The 14,944-nt window shown below is 41.8% G+C and overlaps 1 protein-coding gene across 1 annotated transcript in view; it reads left to right on the top strand.

Annotated features, from left to right (window-relative positions):
• Nucleotides 1-14,109, top strand: part of CREB3L2 (cAMP responsive element binding protein 3-like 2) — a gene marked incomplete at its 5' end in the record, with an annotated part of 32,620 nt that extends 18,511 nt beyond the window's left edge. The window contains 7 exons of the mRNA XM_009081158.1: nt 270-416; nt 2,120-2,178; nt 3,505-3,573; nt 10,660-10,759; nt 11,686-11,812; nt 12,485-12,710; nt 13,643-14,109. Of these exons, the coding sequence (XP_009079406.1) occupies nt 270-416; nt 2,120-2,178; nt 3,505-3,573; nt 10,660-10,759; nt 11,686-11,812; nt 12,485-12,710; nt 13,643-13,718 (804 nt within the window). The remainder of the gene's footprint in view (nt 1-269; nt 417-2,119; nt 2,179-3,504; nt 3,574-10,659; nt 10,760-11,685; nt 11,813-12,484; nt 12,711-13,642) is intronic.
• Nucleotides 14,110-14,944: the final 835 nt, after the last annotated feature.

Raw genomic sequence — 14,944 nt, 5'->3', positions numbered from 1 at the left:
AGCCTAAGAGAGTTTTACTGTTGGCCTCAGTGTGTACAGAGTTGGGCCAAGAACAACTGTTTTGAGGGAATCCTGTCCCAAAGGTTTGGTCTTCAAATGGAAGTTATCTAAAAGGTCTTACACACATTGACAGTTGCAACAGGCTGCTGTTCTAGTAGGCGTAGTCCTCTCTGAAGTGGGAGAGCTGCTGCTTCTCTTCCCTAACAACGTTTTTTCTAAGGCTGTGTGCTCTTAACTCTGATATTGTTTAATTTCTATGACTCTTGAAGAAATTACAGGGGACTGGCCCACTCATCCTGACAGAGGAGGAGAAGAGGACACTGATAGCTGAGGGCTACCCAATCCCCACCAAACTGCCCCTGACAAAAGCAGAGGAGAAAGTGCTAAAGAAAATCCGGAGGAAAATAAAGAACAAGGTAAGTACTCATCTGCTTTGCTGGGTAATTCCTGCTCTTCCTTCATTTTAAAAAATGCTGCAGGATTCTGCAGTAATGGTCTATGGTACTGTTGAATGCTGTAAGTTGCCTTTTAATAAAGTGCTTTTCTTTGTTCCTTAACACATCCATCAAATTGTCTGTCGCTGTGACAGTGAGCCTCAGTCTAGGTATTTACCTGAACCCATTAACAATAGAGTATTTAGCAGGCAGGATATCAGGTGGCTGTGGCTTGGCTCCATTTTAAAAACAGTACAATCCTACCCTTATGGCAGGAAAAGACCTCTGTATTCTTTTCATGGTGGTGAAAGTGTTCTTTTCTGTTTCATGTTTTAAAATATGACTGTGCATTTCAGTGCACTAGTCTTTTGATCACTGAATTCAATGACCTTTAAATGAAGGGTTGATACCAAGGTTGTCAAATACCCTACAGTCTTTTTTTGTTTTCTTCCAACATGGGGAATAGTCTAGTAATAGGGAAGTTGCATTTTATTTCTTTTTTTCAGACCTATCCACCTCACGTTTTCTAGAAGATTTTAGCACATCTTTGAAGGTTACTATATTCTATTACTAGTTTTGCAGATAGAGGTGTAACTTTGCCAAGACAGAATTGGAATTTGGTCTTGTATTTTTTCAAATTATTTTGAAGTGATCTTGTGCATTTTATGTACCGCTTTCATAGAATCAGAGTCATTTATATTGGAGGGGATCTCAGAAAGTCCTTTGGTCCAACTCCTGGTTTGGAAAGCAGGGTCAACTTAGAGTAAGTTGCTCAGGGACTTGTCCAGTCATATTTTACTGCCTCGAAGGGTGATGAGTCCCTAGCATCTCTGGGCAACATGTTCCTATACTAGGCCACTCTTGTGGTAAGAACAAATAAATAGAATCCCTAACGTGTAATTAGAATTTCCTTTGCTGCAACTTGTATTTGATGCCTCTTGCCATTTTTGCTGTACACCTCTGACATCATCTTCACTACATGAGATAGTTCAAGACAGCAATAGGATTCCCTCCTTAGCCTTCTTGAATCTGTAGAAACCCAGATTTCTCTGCCTATCCTGAAATGCCATGTGCTCCAACATGCTTATTATAGCAGTGGGCTGCCTCTGGGCTTGCTTCTGTACAGCCAAAGTATTTATTTCTGAGCCACCAACTGTACACTATACTCAACTGTGGCTTTGCAGTCACTGAGCAGAGGGGAAGAGCCACTTCTCTCGACTTGCCACCTACAGTCTCATTACTGTAGACACACACTTGGTTGGCTGCCTTTGCTACAGGGGCACACTGCTGACTGATGTTTGACTTGTTCATCAGGACCCCAAGTCTTTGTCTGCAAAGCTGCTTTCTAAAGCATTTGTAGGCTTTTCCTCTCCTGGATATGCAGGGCATTGTCCTGGGATCATCTTTAGTATTTGTCCTAGGATATTCTCTCCAGATGAATCTGATAACTTTTTAAGGTTAGTTCAGTAAGAGCAGGGAATGATCTTTTTCCTATGACTGAGTGGAGCATTCTTGCTTCAGAATGTGGAAACAGATCAAGTCAGTGCTTTGCTTGCCAGGAATAGAAATGAGAACAGCACGGAGGCCTCAATCTAATGATGTCAGGGCTTTTTACCCATTTATTAATTCATCTCTGATGCTTTTTTCTATGCAAATATTTGGTGCTTTTCTTCCTTTCTCCTTAGATCTCTGCCCAGGAAAGTAGAAGAAAAAAGAAAGAATACATGGACAGTCTGGAAAAAAAGTAAGCCAGCCTCCTTCCTGTTTCAAGCAGGCCAATAGCACTAGTTGTGGGACTGGGAAGGGATCCAGCTGTGGATGCTGGGATGGTTCTGTGCAGTGCCAGCTGCCATCTCGTGGCTGTGACTGAGAAAAGGCCCTGCTGCTGCCTGTCCGGGTTCAGAGCTGTGCCTGCCTGCAGCATGGGGCTAACGTGCCAGCAAAACACTTTACACCTTAAAAAAGGCAAGACCCAGCTGCTGTTGGGCTCTGCCTCCTGCAACTGCGTTGGCCTAGTGGATAAGCAGTGTCCAGGGGAACGTAGATTCAGAGGGAGTGTACTCTGTCTTCTAGTGCAGATGAAAACAGAAATAGGAAGTGGGTGAGTCAGGACTGCCTGGGAAAATAAGCAGGACTCAGGAAAATAGCATGTGACCCATCGACTTCGCTTAGTGAGGAGGAGCCAAATCAGTTAGTGATTTATATCCCAAATTAATCTTTCTTCCAAGAGATGAGTATTCTAGTATTTCTCTTATGCAATTCACCAGATGGTTCTGTTAAAACCCTTGTACTGTCTTTGGTGATATCCTTGATGTAATTTCTGTTTCTTTCTTGTCTCTTTATAGCTGTGTCTCACTTCCTCAGTGTTACTCTTGTGAAATTCCACCTCATGCATACAGATATCAAAGCTATTCCCCTTTACCTTTTTCCTTCTTCAGGCTATTCAGGATGGTCATGTTTGTCTTTCTAGGAGTCATGCATTATTGTGGCATATTATATGACAATCTTCTTCAGTTTAGGGGGTCTCCAGTGACAGTGTGGAAATGTACAATGTCTTGGGAATTAGTCTCCTGGCTCGTTAGCCCTCATAAACTCAAAAATTCAAGATCTGATTTCAGAAGCATGGCATTTGCCAGGTTGCTGGGTGCCTTACCCGGAGCAGTGAAATGCAAAGGAACACCTTTGCACAAAATACTTCCGAACAACATAAATATAACCTGTTCTGAGACTTTTAAAGTGTCTGTCCTATGGCTCAATGCACTTTGAAAGTTTGAGCAGGGTCTTTGCTGTGCTGTTTCATAGGGGCAAAAAGTAGTTACAGCCCATTCTGAACGAGCTGCACCTAGTGGGATATAGTTGAGCCCTGGAAGCAGTTGCTCCACAGCTAGAAGTATCTTTTGCAGTGTCTTTCATACTATGAAAGATTACAACTAAAGTTCATTGGTGTACCATTTAATTAAATGTAGGCAAGATCACAGAGCTCTCTGTGAAAGCAAGTCTTGTTTGCTTTACAATCACTTTAATAAATGACTGGTTTTTTTACATTCCTCTTTCCTTGTGCTGTCTGCAGAGTTGAGACCTGTTCAAATGAAAACAGTGAGCTGCGTAAGAAGGTTGAAGTCCTGGAGAATACTAACAGGTAAAGTGTGAAGAGAATCAAACAAACCCACAGCATGATATTACAGTGAAAAGTGTCTAGAGGTTAAGAGATCAATTGAGATGTGAGCAATAGATGTACCTGATGGGTTTACTGTCAGAGAAAGATGAAGAAAGCAGTTACTGTGACTGCAGTGGGATGTAAAGCATGTAGGCTTTGATGTCATATCTTAAACTGTCTCCCTAGGCTGTGGTGTACTTGAGAAACCTTTTATCACTCTTCTTTGAGTTCTTCCACTGCCCAAGGGAACATAATTAGCGATACAAAACAAGCAGAAAAGTACAGTGCAACTCTCCTGATTTTCTTTATATAGTGAAATTTTACCAGGAGACCTTGACCTGGAACATGACACTTCCAGAAATTATGGTGCTGAAGCTCCAGAGTCATTATTAGTTCCTTCTGCACTACTAGATGTCATTGCAATTATTGTGCATCCTTCTAATGATCTCACACCCCAGAATTTCCTTAATTTGGGGGGGAAAATCACCTTCCTCCTTCTTCATTTCTGAAGAAATGGGTGACTCAGTGGTGGCTTTCTCAAAGGACACATGGCAGAAAATGTTGAATAGCTGAGCTTTTAATCAGATGTTAGCTGAGAGTGCAGTGTCAGTTATGGCTTATGCTCAGTGTGGCAAATTCCAGTGAGTAGGTACTGGACAAGCCCACTCTTAACACCTTCAGGTTAGAGGCATTTGTAGTGATGGTTGACTGTTCCCATTGAACATGATGGTGGCACTGGAGTGTGGGAGGAGGCTGGGTTTTGAAGATAAGACCCACGATCATGGAAGATGGCCCTAGAGCTTATCTGGCAGCCAGTGTATTGCTAATTGAGTGGCATGTGTTGTTTCTAATCTCTGGATCCAATCTCTAATTTCATGGAGCCAGACCCTGTAGCACTTTAACTTGCTGGAGAGTGCCTCCCACACACTGCTCATGCATAAAGACATCTGCTGCTTGTTTGTAGAGAGCCAAGCCATTTATCTGCCTCTTGTATCATCCTCCAGAGTTTTACATAAAAGAACCAGGAGCTGTTCTCTAGATGTGGAGTAGGGATATCTGTCTCAGAAGTGCTGAAGCCACCTTCTCTAAGGAAAGGTGCAGGTGTAGATTATCCATGTGAAGACAACATGTTGTCAAGCCTAGAGTTGTTCTCCCCAGTTCAGGTAGATGTGGCCAGCTGTTTTCTTCAGCTGGTTGAGGATGTAGTAATGAGAACAGCTTTCTTGGTATTGTCCATCCTTTTAGAAAGTACCTTTAGCATCTTCTCTATTATTTGATTATCTTAATTCTTTCATGCTAAATGTTCTGAAAATATTGAGGTGTGTGATATTATCTCCAAATCCTTCATACTTTGGCCATGTGGGATGATTTGCATTCATCTTCCCTCAGCAATGGCATTGATATTGATCTGTAATCTCTTGCAGAGAAGCAGATTTTCCTCCCTCTGCACAGAAATTCCTGTAATTCATGGCCATGCTGTTTTGGCTATTTAGATACCAACTGTGTCTAAAATCTGCAAAGGCTTCAGATTGAAGTAGTGAGAAGACTAGTAAAAGTGCCCGCTTTCCTCAAGCCTCAGTTTTGTAACACACCACATTATGGGGTTTTTCACCTTAACCCCTAAGAGCCACTTTTCTTACTGCATAATTGTGCAACTGTCTCATTCAGAGAATAGTTCCAGGCCCTTGTTTAATGTACATTATCCACATCCTACAGTAAATTCAAAATATCTTATTTCCTCATTGATATTTGCATAGAGCCTTGATGTGACACCCAGAAACTGTTCACATGTTTGAGTACTTGTCTTCTCAGCATGCTATAGCTGGTACTTTCATCTCCTATGTACAATCAGGAGTCAAAGTTCAGAGCAGTGGTGGCCAAAATGACGCAGTGTCAGTTTGTTGTGTCAGATGCCCAAATTTATACGTTTAGGACTATATTTCTTGCAGTGCCTATCAGAGTCATGCACACATGTATCTTACTTAATATGCCCAAAGCAGAGCCCTAGCTGGCTTTACTTGTAACTTTGAGTTTTCATTGTAGTACAAAAATGAATGCATTATTCAAGGTGTTATCTAAAAGTAGATCTACAGACATTAGAGCTGTTCTTTCACTGTGAAAAATTGTAAGAATGGAGGAAAGATAACAGGAAAATAAGAGTCGTGATTACTTGTTTAAGTGTTCATGCATTCAAGTGTAGGTGAAAACAAAGTTGGATTTTTAGCTTCTTGGAAAATTGGACTATAGCTGTTTCCCTAAAAGTTCATGAACATGTGTATGCTGTCAGTCGTGTTTGTATAGTCTGGCTGGATTTGAGAGGAACTGAAGGACAATTTCCAAGTCATACAACTGTTGAACAACAGTCTCCTTTCAGTATGTGCAATCAGGCTTTTAGAGCATGTTATTCTATATATAGAACACATTTGCATAGAAACATACCTAAGACTTCAGGGAAACCCTCCTGGCATTTCAAAATCTGGCTCCAAACCATGAAAACACTAGAATTTTTGAGGACTAAAAATGTTCCTACTTTATTTTCGGTAGCATTAAAAAATTTAGAAGAATCTTCCTTGAAATCCAGCCTTCACCTGAAATTCTGGATCTAAGATGTAATGTGAAAGGTACAAGTGTGATTAAAAAATTGCATCCAGGATCATCTCCCTTGACATTCAGACATCTTAAAAGGCAAAGGGAGGCTGGGGATCAAGATGCAGGGGAGTTTTTAATTCTCATTACTCTGAGTGGGTGATTGCAGCATTTCTGTCAGCTTTAGTATTAGAACACTAGCATATGTTTCCTCTCCTAATTTGTGTGACTCAGTCCCTTAGAAGAAACCCATCCAAATTCCTTCCTAGGCAGTTTTCTTAAAACTAAGGAAGCACATGATTACATGCATATCTGTTGTGTCTTGTAGCCACAAGTGAGCCAGAGGTGTCAGTGTGTGGAGGAGCTTCTAAACATGTGGGGCACTGCTGTCTTAGAAAGCAAAGGGTGTGAGAAGAAGCTGACACCAAGAATTGAACTGACTTGCCCAGGCACCAAGAAGGCTTGATCCACTCACATTTTGGCACCAAGACCAAAGGCAGAAACTGCCAGTGATCCAGAGGGTTGAATAGTCTCTGATACCAGTGTTGTCTAGGTGGGACCTGTGGATATTTGGCCTTAGAGACAGTATTGAAACACACAGTGCTGTTTATGATGTGTTGAAAAGTACTTTTGCTTCTCACTTCTGTTGAGTTTGTGTTAATAAATACATCAATGATCTGTTTTCCTGGAGAAATGACAGACACAGGATCCAGTGCTTATATGGTTGAGAGTGTCACACATTGGACAATGCATGCAAGTAGCTGATAGAGCTGCTCCCATGGAATGACACTAGCCAGCTGTGTAGATCTGCCCTTTGACAGGCACCTTAAAGAATGGCTTTATAAATACAGGTGGGATGTTCTTCCATTTCTCATGCTCCTGCTCAAACTGTTGCAACTCCCTGTCAGCTAAAGATCAAGTTGCATATCAGTGTGACCCACCAAAGGTTTCTCAGCATCAAAGCTGCCACACTTCTCTGATTTGCTTGGCTGTTCCTTTATTTGAGGCTGGTAAAGTCATTTTACCAAATCATTTTCTAGGAGTGAAGGATCTAGATTTAAATTGCAATGAGATATCTTGCACTTAATTTCAGACCACTCTCATATTAGTTGGCAAAGCATGACAGCCCTGGAGTGACCTCTTTGTTTTCAAAGCAGCAGGACACTGGTTTTCATGCTGAAACATCTTTGTCAAAAAGTTGCTGGATAATTTCTTCATAACTCAAATGAGGAAAAATTGTGGATTTAAGTGGTGCTTTAGTGAAAACCTTACTTTGGGTTTTATCCTTTTTCCTACAAATAGGACAGGCAGAGAAGGAATCTCTGTGTAGGGCAGCAAGACAGAATAATTTTTCTTTCTCTTTATCAGAACTAGATTTTGTTTCTCACAAAGTAGGAGCAATGCTCTGAGAAATTGTGATTAAGTGTTTGCTGTCTCTTAGAAGATGTCTTGGTGGGGTTTTTTTTACATCGATGTTGGGTTTTAAACGTAAACATTGAATTCAGGAAGCCTCCCAGGTGTCCTGGAGTAACAAATTTTCTCTCCTTAATCAAAGTGTCACTGGAAGCAGAGGGGAAGCCTTGACTTGTTCCTTGCTTTGGTAGTGAGAGCCTCTTCTAAAGATGAATTTACCTGAATGTGCACATGAAAATAAGACATCACAGGCAGGGTGGATTTGCTGGCAGTGTGTGGAAGGGAGAGCAGGAGTCTTCAGTCACTTTACAGCTTTCCTATGAGGTGCTTCCATTGGCAGGGAAAAGCGTGAAAACACGCTCACACCTCCTACAGAGGTGACCCTCTAATTGAATATCCCTGGGAAATGTGTCAGACACAGTGAAAATAATCCCTATGGGTGCAAACCCCCTTAGCATGCTGCCTTGGGATTGCATTTTCTCCTGCTAGGATTGAGCCATAGGCAATGTGTTCCACTAAAAGCATTCATGGCCTTTCTACTGCCATTTAGAGGGAGCTTCCCAGTTTAGGCTAAGTCCCTGTTCTGCAGGGCAGAGACCTTCTCCTTTTCCCTCTCTTGGTCCAGATCATCCAAGACACTGCAGCTGTCCAGTAACAAAGAAGGTAGCTTTTGCATGGAAAGCTTTTGACTTCAGAATCCTGTCTTCCACTATTCCAGATTCAACTAGAGAATAAAAGCACCAAGGAGTGCCCCATTTTTGGCAGTGGCAGTATTAACTGATATCCTCTCTGATCAAACTTGTTTCTTGCCTCAGTTCTTGCTCATTGTTTGCAAATGCACCTGTGTCTTGTCAGCTCCAAACACTGAGTCCTTATCTGTTGAGAAGAAGACAGTACCTCTGCTCAAACAGATAAATGACTTGGGGAAGAAAGGCATTTTATGTAAAGGTAGTTGGTAAATAAGGTGGGGGATGAATGTTCCTCTGTGTATAGGAGACCTCAGAATACCTGGCTAATTAGACTTTCCAAATAAAGACTGTTTTATAATCAGCTCTCTGGGCCCGCTCTGCCCAACAGGTTTTTTAAATTGAACACAAAAAGGCAGAGATGAGCAAAGTGAGGAGAATTGCCTCTTCTCTGTTGATTTCTTCACCTGCCATTAGCTGTTTTCTCACTGACGCCTCCACAAAAAGTGGCAAGAGTGATCAGCATTTCAAGGCTGCTGCTGCTGCTGCTGCCAGCCCCCGAGCTGAGGAGGAGAGCTCCTTCCTCCTCATTCTGCAGAGCTGTTCTGTGTCAAGCCCAGTGACTCAAGCCTGAAACAGGGAAAAGAAAGGTTTAGTCTTCTGTAATGGCACAGAAATTGCAGAGTTAAAAAGGCATTGCTGTATAACATAGCTGGTGGCACATGGTGAGAATACTGTGTGCAGCATGTTCTGTGCCAGAAAATGATATATCCAATGTATGCAAGTCTCTGTGAGCCCTATGCCATGTTGTGGATGTGAGGAGGAACTCGGGAGGGATGTGAAAGGGAGCAGGGAATTAGGATGGTCTTATTTACACTGTTTAGATGCTGTTTGTTTCTCTGAATTTGCCTGTGGTGTCTCTAATAGTGAATAAAGGGTTGAATTGGGCATATCACTTTCTTTTTTTAAATATTGAGTTGCAGAATAAGCTGTGCTCTCAAGAGCATGCAAGACATCCTTCCTTAATAGGTTGAGAAGGATCTGCTGGCCCAGATAAATCTGTGCTGTGAGAATGCCTTGTACTCATTTCAGAATGTATTCCTGAAGTCCTTGAATTCATTAAACCCTAATTAGCAATGAGCATTCATGATTAAAAAAGTCTATGATAATAGGCAGACCAGTATATATTGAGCTGTGGAGGCACCTCTGGGTCTGTCCTACAATTAGCTTTTTAGCCAGTTTGATCCTAAAATAATCCTTCTATTTTCTCTGACATCCTGACCTTGCCTCTTGCTTTAGCATTTGACGTCATAGCTTCCAAAACTGCTGCCTGGAGTTTTGTTGGGGTTATCCTCCACGATAGATTGTGAGACTTGCAGGAGAAGTGAAAAATAAAGTCGGAAACAAAGAGCAAATTTAACATCTTGATACAAAATTGTGCTACATTTGTGTCGAGGACAGACATTTGGGTTGCTCCTTGTCTGTTAAAAAACTTTAATGAAAACTGCTGTGAAAACCCTGTATCAATCATACTTTGAAATCATTTCCCATTTCAATGACTAATATTCTGACTGTGGTAATTGATGCTACAGCAGAAAAAAATCAACCAGAAAGACAAGAATATTCTGCTGGTCTGGGACTGTTGACTCCAGCCACAAGGCAATTGTCATTGTGGCTGGGACCTCTGAAAGACATGGTGAGAGCAGCCACTTGAAGCATCTGCAATTTTTGTCAACCAGAGGATTTAGCAAATAGCAATAGTTTCACTTAATAAATTAATTTGAGAGATTAAGTCTGTGCCTATGTAAGGTTTTAAGACCTTCTCTTTAATAATGATCCAGCATGTGGTCGCAGCCACAGAACAGGTTTTTGGAAAAAGGAGGTAGTCCTGAACCTTGATCACCAACCAGGGCAGTTACAAACCTGCTTCTGCACCTTTTATTTTTTGCTGAATTCATCACATAGAATCAGGTTGTGTATGCATCTGGTTACTTACATGTAGAGCAGTTTCAGGTGTTAATGTACTTAGCAGAGCCATTTCTTGCAGAAACACTGAAAACACCATGTTTTATTTATAACAGCTTTCTGAAAGTACTAATGAAGTAATTGTTCAGGGACATCAGATGAGAGAAAAGCAAAAGATCTTTTTGAAAGTTCCAGCATTAATGCATGTATCAAACTGTGTAAAATTCAAAACATTCCTTGCTAGTAATTTCAAGGAGAGGACTTTAATTTTCTCTACTTTAAAATAAATGCTGTATTATTGCCACGTGTGGAATTTGAAACAAAAAGCTATTTAACCTAGCTATAGCTTAATAGCTATTTAAGCTATTAACAAGCAGATCAGTGTGTGTGATGCTTGTCTGTTGTCTTTGCTTTTCAGAACACTTCTGCAGCAGTTGCAGAGACTCCAAGCCATGGTTGCTGGCAAAGTGTCCCGATCGTGTAAGGCAGCTAGCACACAGACAGGGACCTGTCTTATGGTGAGTGTCCCTAATGCTGGGAATTGTAAGGGAATGAGAATCTCTTTCCACTGCTCAGAGGCACATCCCTCGTGCAAAGCCTCTCAAATGCAAATTTGCAGCTTGGGAAACTCCTTTTCATGATTTGACAATTAATTTTGAGGTAGCTGAGAATTCTGACTGATGGAGGTTAATACTTGTGTGAAGGCATTAAATTCTGAAGGAGACTGAGCCTGTGCTGTTGATTGGGTGCTGCAGTGATGAAAGAAGGAGCACTGCTCCTCCAAGTGACCCACTTTGTTGTTTCCTGCAGTATCATACGTGGGAAATGAGGTCTAGGGTTGTAAAATGAAAGCAAGGGTGACCTTCATGCTCAGTTCTTTTGATACCAGTAAAAATAAACTTGCTCAACCAAATAAAGTGATGACTGAGGCTGTAAATCTACCTCTGTCCTATTTGACTAATAGTCATCAAGATAAGAAAACGATTAGAATGAAACATTTCCTTTTTCCCTCCCTACACTCAGCTAGCAAGTTCTCTTTATACCAGTACTATAAATTGATGGAAATTATTTTCCAGGCCTAAGCTGTTGCCCTAGTCTGCTAGACTCACTGTCCCATTGAAGCAAGATTGGGACCAGCAGAAATAACCTTAGAAATTCCTGACAGTATCTGTAAAACACACATGGCAGCTTTATCTGCTTTTCAACTTTGTGAGTAAATAAGGCAACTGGTCAGAATGGTGGCAGACACTGAAAGCAAACTCCAGCATTGAAATGTGCCTTTAAAACACTGAATGGTTACTGTATATGTGCCTTTGCTAAGAGTCATTGTATGTAGTGATGAAAATGGCCACAAGTGATTTGTTTTGATAAAGTATCAGTTCTGATGTGTACATACGGGTGAAGAACTTGTGCACTTACCTCTTCTGCATCCTCCCTTTGCCAGATGGTGGTGCTGTGCTTTGCAGTAGTTTTTGGCAGCTTCTCTCAGAGCTATGGGCCATATCCTTCTGCTACAAAGATGGTGTTGCCCAGGCAGCATTCCTCACCAGAGTCTTACACAGATTCCATTGGTAAGTGACAGCTATTCCAGTCTTGCTCCTTGCTTGGTTGTACTTCAGCACTTGTTTTCCACCCCCATTCTTAATCCCTTTCTCAAGGACCTGTTCCTTTTCTGCTCCTTCGCTAGCCAATTTTTGATATATGCCTGTGTTTGTCGAAGAAGGATAATTTGGCAAACTGTGCTGATGGCAGCAGACTTCATAAACAGAAGCAAACCTGTTTCCCTACTAGCCTGCTTGGTACTACTGTTTAGAGAATTTTTGCCTCTGTGGAACTAAAGCTAGTGGTCTGTGATAGGTAGCAGAGTTTCTACTCAGTAGCAGATGTTCATAGTGTTAAAATGCACAACTGATCAGTTGGTGTTTCCTTTGCCAGTGTCAACAGAGTCCAAGGACTGAGTGAGGAACTATAGTATTGCATACCTGTAATGAACCAGTATGTTATCAGTGATGATTTCTTTCTTTTTCTTGTTTTGTGAATAATTTAGGGCTTTTTGATCCCTACCTGGGCCATACCTGTGGTTTCTTTCTTCAGCTATCAAATTGCCAGTTCATCACTACAAAAAGAAAAGTCGTTTGCAGCTTTAGCTCTGCTCTGACAGGTTTCATTTCCTGAAATGACAGAGGATATTCTCTGAGCTACCTGTTTCTTATCCTTTTTTTGCCTTCTGTCTTTGCATGCAGTGAGGTCGAGGAGTCTGCTAATTTATGAAGAGCCTCACCAGCTGGAGGAGTCATCAAGCTCAGTCTCCTTTGCAGATCGCACCGACAGGCAAACAGACACCTCCAAGTACACAACACTGTCCCTGGAAGCCATGTCAGGGACACAGCAGGATGATATCATGCAGTTCACAATAGCCAATGAGACAAGGATAGAGAAGTCAGTGCTGCTGGGCCTGCAGCAGCACAGGTGAGTGCAGGGTGAGCTGCTTGTCATACAGGTATTCTGTGTTACTGTTGTTCATGCCTGAAGGCCAGAAGTAAGACTAGTGGCTCAGCTATGCTGTGCACTGTGAAACGTGAAGTAAGAGTTTGTTTTTTATCTGGAGAGCCTATAGGCAAAGTCATGGTTACTCTGGAGAAGTGGTGGAACAGTATTGTAGTAATACAGCTACCAAACAGTACTTCTGCCAGAAACCTAACCCCTGTAAGCCTGTTAGTTGTGCCTACCTACTTCTTGCAGCACTTACTTGTGTGCCTCCTAAAGGAATAAGCTTTTGCCAGTTGTGTGGAACTGTGAGGTTGTGGCTCACTGGGCTTTCTATGAGGTTAGGTGTGAAGAGCCAGAGCTTCTCACAGCAGTGACTTTACTAAAGCATTACTGTGAAAAGTTTGGAGAACTGTCTTAAGAGACAGACCTGTAAAATTATCTGACTACTTAAGTTCCTACACTGAATTCCTTGGGTTTTTTTACCATAAATGTGAGGCTTTGGGACCTCTGAAAAGAGGGAGATTCGTTGGGTTAAATATGTGTGTGCAATTTTCTTTCCATTGCACCTTTGCTTATCCTGCTGCTGTCCTGTTGGCCCAGATCTTGGTCTCTGCTAAGGAGCAGTAGCAAGCACACCAAACAGTGGAGAGAGGGATTTTGTTTGGCAGCAGTGTTATTCTGAGGGCTAGGATGAGCCATATCACCCTGAGCATGCCTTCTGAGCACTTGTGTCAAACTTATGCCTAGAGCCAAAGAGATGACTAATTGAGTGTGTAAGCAGACTCCAAATGGCAAGTACCTGGTAAACACCAAGTGCCTTTTTTGCATTAGCCAATTCAAGCAGGATATGCACTTTTAAAAATTGCTATTAGCATTAACCTTTGTTGTTTTGTTTTTTTTGTTCCCTACAGAATCAACTCCGAACTAGAAGGAAATGAAACACTGAAGATAATTGAAATAGATAGAAGAGTCAATGCCACCTCTTAAAAATAAAAAAGGCCTTTTTTCTTGACTTCCCTCTTTCCCACATATTTTCAACCAAAGTTCCCCTGACTTGTCATCCTCTGTGAACCAAAGTACAAAAGAGAGGGAGTTCAACTTCTGCATTGACTGATGGGGCTGTGACTACAGATGGGATCTCTTGTCTTTGTAACTCCCTTCCTCACTTCACACACAGTCCCTGTCTTTGCTTTTATTCCTTTTTTATTCCTTTCCTGTCTAATACTGCAAGGGCAGGATTGAATTATGATGGCAGATGATGCCAGCAGTGTGCCAGTGACTGGTGGGTGTGTGTGTGCATATATGCACACAGCCTGATCTGAGCACAAAGACATTCTCTAGAAGAGCAAAATATGCAAAACCAACGGGAGCATGTGGGTGATAGGTTTCTTGGGAGAAGGTAATTGAGAGAGAGAGAGAGGAGATGCAGCATGAAGCTGCTCAGAATCTACCCACAGCTCTGTGCCTACTGGTCTACAGCACTTGAGCCTTTTGTGGGGATTGAGAAGCATGTGTGTATCCTGCTTCTGAAGGGCCAAGAGAGGGACCTGAGGGTGCTGAGTTCACAGCACAGGCAGGATGACAGGTGGGCAATGATGCTGCTGAGTTGTCCTCCCCCAGCTCTTTCTTTTCTCCCCTCCAACCTCTTTATCATTTAGTGGGGTAGGTGTCTCCGTGCATTGAAAGCAGTCATGGTAGGCTTCCCTGCTTCCATCCTTGAGAAATTAAGCAGAGATCAGTCACTGTCTTGTCACACTGTGTGTGGGAGAATTACACTAGTTTAGCTAAATCTGTTTAGAAAGCAGGTTTTGTTAAATTTATGCAATGTTTTAGATGGATGCCCTTTAGTCTGCTTAAGGCTAATCTATTTAGCTTAAATCAGTTCCTTTTCAACAAACTAAATCAATGTAAGGCTTAAACCAGAAGTGCCTCCTGAGAGGATCGTATGGATTTTATTTATTGGCTTCCAGATGCATTGATGAAACTTCTTATGTAGACCCAGTCTCAGATTGTCTTGTATTTTCCTTTCTTTGCCATCTTCCTGTTACTGTTGTAAATAGTATTTATTAGCTTTGCAAAAATTTTGTTCAGGTAGTTGCAGTGAAGAGAGGTGAACTTCCCTCACCCTGCAGTTGATCTGGGCAAACTCTGAAATCAGACACACAGATCTCACTGAACACCCATTCCCTCCTCTTAAACTTGAATTGTCCTAA

Source organism: Acanthisitta chloris, unplaced genomic scaffold, assembly GCF_000695815.1.
Source record: "Acanthisitta chloris isolate BGI_N310 unplaced genomic scaffold, ASM69581v1 scaffold14608, whole genome shotgun sequence".
In the NCBI taxonomy this organism is placed as follows: domain Eukaryota; kingdom Metazoa; phylum Chordata; class Aves; order Passeriformes; family Acanthisittidae; genus Acanthisitta; species Acanthisitta chloris.
This window is presented reverse-complemented; position numbering and strand designations above follow the sequence as displayed.